At 45.3% G+C, this 4964-nt stretch overlaps 1 protein-coding gene across 1 annotated transcript; it reads left to right on the forward strand.

Annotated features, from left to right (window-relative positions):
• Nucleotides 1-1018: 1018 nt before the first annotated feature.
• Nucleotides 1019-3520, forward strand: LOC136586570 (uncharacterized). Its single transcript, XM_066584705.1, has 4 exons — nucleotides 1019-1424; nucleotides 1576-1679; nucleotides 1772-1918; nucleotides 2626-3520. Exons 1-4 carry the CDS (start codon nucleotides 1335-1337, stop codon nucleotides 3518-3520), a joined length of 1236 nt encoding a protein of 411 aa, XP_066440802.1. The 5' UTR covers nucleotides 1019-1334.
• Nucleotides 3521-4964: the final 1444 nt, after the last annotated feature.

Genomic DNA, 4964 nt, shown 5'->3' on the forward strand with positions numbered 1-4964 from the left:
TCCACGAATAAACATACACTGTGGGTGGTGCAGTAGCAGGAATCAGTGAGAACACAATCCACGCTGTTAACCCCTTACATGCCGTAAGCAATGCTGCTTGCAGCATGTAAAGGGTTTACAAAGGAAGGGCAGGGCGCTCCCTCTGTGATGTCATCACCATGGAATTTCATAGGGCTGATGGCTTTCCATGCAACTTTGCGCCAAACAATGACATCCGGGTCTGCTATGGCCTGTGTTTGCTATGAGAAGCAATATTGTATCATTAGTGCGATCATAGCATTGCAGGTTCAAGCCCCATACAGGGACATAACAAATGTAAAAAAAAGCAAACATAAAAAAATAGTAAAATGAAAAACCTCTCTTGGGCACTTTCTCCTCTTTGTTTAAATAAATAAATCGTCGCAAATGTAATGACTCGCACAATAATTTCAACACACTTTTTATCCTGCATGGCAAGTAGTGAAAAAAAAAGTTCTTTCATTCATGCAACAAGAGTGATAAAAAGCCATATGTATCCAAATTGGTACCAATTAAAACTACAGTACATCATGTAAAAAATAAGCCCGCATAGAACTCTGTCGATGGAAAAATAAAAACATTATGAGATTTTGAATTCAGCAATGCAAGAAAAAAATGTTCCATTGTGCAAAAGTAGAAAAACCTAAAAAATGATAATTTTAGTATCGTTATAATCGTACCGACCTGAAGAAAAAATGTATCATGTCATTTATGCTGTATGATTAACACTGTAAAAAAAAAGCAATGCCAGAATTGACGCGTTTTTTCTCCCTGCCCTCCCCAAAAATGTAAAAAAATTATCCAGTACATTATATGTACCCAATAAAAACTAGTTTGCCACGCAAAAAACACAAGCCCACATATGGCTATGTTGATGAAAACATAAGAGTTATGGCTTTTGAAAAGGGGAAATGAAAATCCCCCCCCCCCAAACTCGTTGCATCCTTAAGTTCAGAATAGACTTGGCTGGATTCACACAGGGCGGATTTGTTGCTGAAAGTTCGCGGTTTTGCCGCTGCGGATTTGCCGCAACCTTTCCGTTTCTGCGGCAAATCCGCATGCAATGGCCCAATTAAGACGCGTTTTTGACCGCGTATTTATCTGCGGTTCTGCCGCCGGTAAATCCGCAGGCCCTTTGTTGCGGAAAAAACCGCAGCGGTTATTTTTGGAGAGGCGCGGTTTTTCTTGCAGATTTGCCTGCGTATTTTACTAGGTGCAGATTCTTAAAAAAACTGTTTCCTGTGAGGTCATCGATCCCACCCATTTCTGCATAGGGTAGGAAGAGCTTTGTATTTGTGGCCATTTTCTCTGCAGACATGGACCGAGCAACAGTCCGTCTGAGCCGCGCATACCGACGCAGACTGATTACATTTGTGCTTATGATGGATAGAGAACAATCTGAAAAGGTGAGCGATTTGTGGTCATTGTGTGCTTAGTTTCCTTGTTGTTTGTTTATGCACTGCGGACTAGAGTGTAATTGCAGTCATGTGCTTTAAATTCATGTGCTTTAATTCATGTTAATGTGCTTTAAAAATTCATGTGCTTATTCTTCTTCAGACTGATCGTGCTTCCCGGCGTCAGAGACGTTTCTGGGTTCATCCCCTACTAACCGAGAGGGGGACGAAGGGCCATTTTGCGAGCCTCTACCACGATCTTAAAAAGTAAGTGAAGTGTTGCATGGGAATAGGTTTCATGTTGCACTCTGAATTGTTATTAATTTTAGCCCGCTCTCCCTTTCTCTTTCTCTCTGCAGCCATCCTGAGAAGTTCGTCTCATTTTGTCGCCTGCCTCTGGAGGCCTTTGACCGCCTTCTGGAGCTGGTGCGCCGGGATCTGACCTACCAGGACACGCAGATGAGGAAGGCGATCACTGCAGAAGAAAGGCTGCTCATCACCCTTCGGTAAGTTACATTTCTTATTGTGTCACTGTAGTTATTTTTTTTTTTTTTGTTTTTCCTTTTTTTTTTTGGTTCTGTGATTTTTGCGCGGTACCTTTTTTTATGCACTGATTGCTCCGGTAGTAGGACGTAATGCTATAGCATTACGTCACACTGCTTTTTCACAGCTGGGCTATCAAGCACCCCTGTTATTAGCACCACGCCCATCATGACACCTGCACGGCTACCCCGATCTCACCGGGACGGGTGGGTCTTTATTTGCCCGTGCGTGGCATTAGAACAGCATCATCTTGTGGCTGGTTGACTTCATTGACATTGTCAGAAGCTACATTGTTGAACTTACCAGACCAGCAAACTTGGGCAACCTTTTTTGTGCACCGGCAGTGAACGGGACCAAGTTACCTTTCTGAGTGTAGCAGGAACATGTTTTCATTTTCTCATTCTCCCTCCCCTTTTGTTTGGGATGGGGAGAATGGAAATCTGAACCATGTGTGGAATGGATAGTGAGAATTTCACGGCCCCCCCCCCCCCCCACATCCCATGTATACCTTTCAATTGCAAATCTTATTTCCTTCACACGAATTCTTCTGCATTCTCCGATCTATTTCGTGTTGAGAACAATATCTGAATACTGCATACATAGAAGTGTTGATGTAATGCAAGTCTTCATTGTGTACTAATTTTTTTTTCTCTTCTCTGCTTCTTTTCAGCTTCTTGGCCACAGGAGAGAGCTATGCATCCCTGCATCTCCAATTTCGTGTTGGTAAATCAACCATCACTGAAATTGTGAGGTGCACATGCAGCGCCATCTGGCAGAAGTTGCAGCCCATCGTGATGCCTTCACCTACCGAGGACACTTGGCAACGTGTTGCAGCAGGCTTTCAAGATGTTGCCAAATTTCCTAACTGCATAGGCGCCGTCGACGGCAAACATGTGCGTGTGCTTCAGCCAGCCCACTCAGGCTCCAAATTCTTCAATTACAAAAAATTTTTTTCAATTGTCCTGATGGCCGTGGCTGATGCACATAGCAAATTTGTTTGCATCGACGTCGGCGCCTATGGCAGCACTGGGGATTCTCGGGTGCTGCGAACATCACAGATTGGGATGCAAATTCTCCGAGATGGCGTCACGCTCCCAGCCCCACAACCTTTCCCGGGAACCACACATCCAGTCCCCTTTGTGATGGTATCGGATGAGGCTTTCCCGTTGATGCCAAACCTGTTGCGCCCATACCCGCGGAGAGGACTGAATGCCCGGAAAAGGATTTTTAATTATAGGCTGAGCCGGGCACGTCGTGTGGTTGAGTGTGCCTTCGGGATTATGGTGAGTCAGTGGAGAGTTCTAGGGACTACACTGTTAGTAGACCCTAACACAGTTGATGACCTTGTCAAGGCATGTTGTGTTCTTCACAACTACCTCCGGAACTATCGCCCAGAGGTAGATGTCGAAGAACTTGATCCTGCCTTTGACACGGTCATCAACTGGGGGGGAGGTAGGACGCCTGCTACTGCAGTGCAGGTACGCGAACTCTTCACTGACTATTTCCTTAGTCACGAAGGCACCGTGCCATGGCAGTTCTCCTGTGTCGGTGGTGTGCAGCCCTAACTGCAGTGTGACCCTCCCCCGGCGCCCAGCCCCAGAAGGAAGCGGAAACCAAACTGCGTAGAGAAATACGTATTTTATTGAAGGCACAAAAGGACACTCCTCCACCTTTAATTTAAAAACTTCAATAAAATTGTGTTAAACAGTTTTCATAATAAAATGTTTTAATATTTCACAAAAAAGATTGTTCTCCAAATTTTTCCGGCGCACAAAACATATAATCTGCATTGTAAAGAAACGGAATTGGTTAGACAATGATGTTTTTTTATTTTGTGCAAAATAAACATAGCATTAGTTGAGCCGTCTACTTTTTTTCAGCGCACATACCAATTACCACTACTTGAATACAACTAACTTTCTCCTTCACTGGCCAATCCACAAGCAGTATAGCTCTGGCCACACTTGCCGGTCATGCCGCAAGCGAAAATGATGATGGCAACAGGCACGCAGAATGGCCCTGTTGTCATCACCATTTTTTTTTTCCATGCTCGAACTCCTGTTACAAACATAGAGCGAGCATGGAAACAGACAGACATGAAAATAAATATAGGGAAAGAAAGGACTATGAGTCAAGAGAAGTGATGTACCCCAACCTTGGAGGACAATAAGGCAGCGTTAAATTGAAAACAAAAAAAAAAAAAAAGGCAGTCCTTCTCGTACAGTAGCACAGGCTGCAAAGAAATTTACGTGCGTTCCACTGCCGTAATGGAATTAGTGCGCCTTGCCTCTTTTGCCGCAGAGCACATCTTAGCTGGGAGTGAGCGATGTTTGCAACCCCAATCGTTCCCATGACCATCCGTTGGATTTCTGGGACACCAGCATAATCCGTGCATTGGCAGACACGGCAACAGCACCACGGAACCTATACTTTCCGATGGTTTGCTGTAGGACATTGCAGTTATCCCAAACTCAACGTTTGCGATTACTCCAATGTCGTATAAGTAAAAGAGTTTTCTCCTATAATGCATTGAGATGCATTTGGTGGCGTGCACAGTCGTGAGGTGGACTGTTGCGATGTCTGTTGCAGAGGGCTATTCATGAGTGATAGAAATGACGCTTGTGATGGGGAACCGCCTGAGGCAGTGTCGCCGTAGCCAGTGTCAGGAGAGCCATGGTGCATGGGGTATACCGGTGTCCTAGAAACCCTGGGCGGTTGATCAGGGAAAGATTGGGGTGCAGGCAGCATGCGGTTTGAGTGTTGAACAGGAAAGGCTGCATTTTTCATTGCCACAATAATGGCAGTGCTATCGGCAATGGCTCTTGGCGATCCGAAAATCTCTAGCACTGTGTACAGAACTGGCGGAATTGTCCACTGCCGCTCTGAGCTGAGTTCACGAAGGCGGGACGCAATGGCTGTACCCATTGTGTCCCACTGGTCGGCCGTCTCAGAACGGCGTAATAAAGACAGCGCCTCTTGGGTGGCATCTGCCTTGCTATTCTTCCGACG

The sequence above is a fragment of the Eleutherodactylus coqui genome, chromosome 12 (genome assembly GCF_035609145.1).
Source record: "Eleutherodactylus coqui strain aEleCoq1 chromosome 12, aEleCoq1.hap1, whole genome shotgun sequence".
Classification (NCBI taxonomy): Eukaryota; Metazoa; Chordata; class Amphibia; order Anura; family Eleutherodactylidae; genus Eleutherodactylus; species Eleutherodactylus coqui.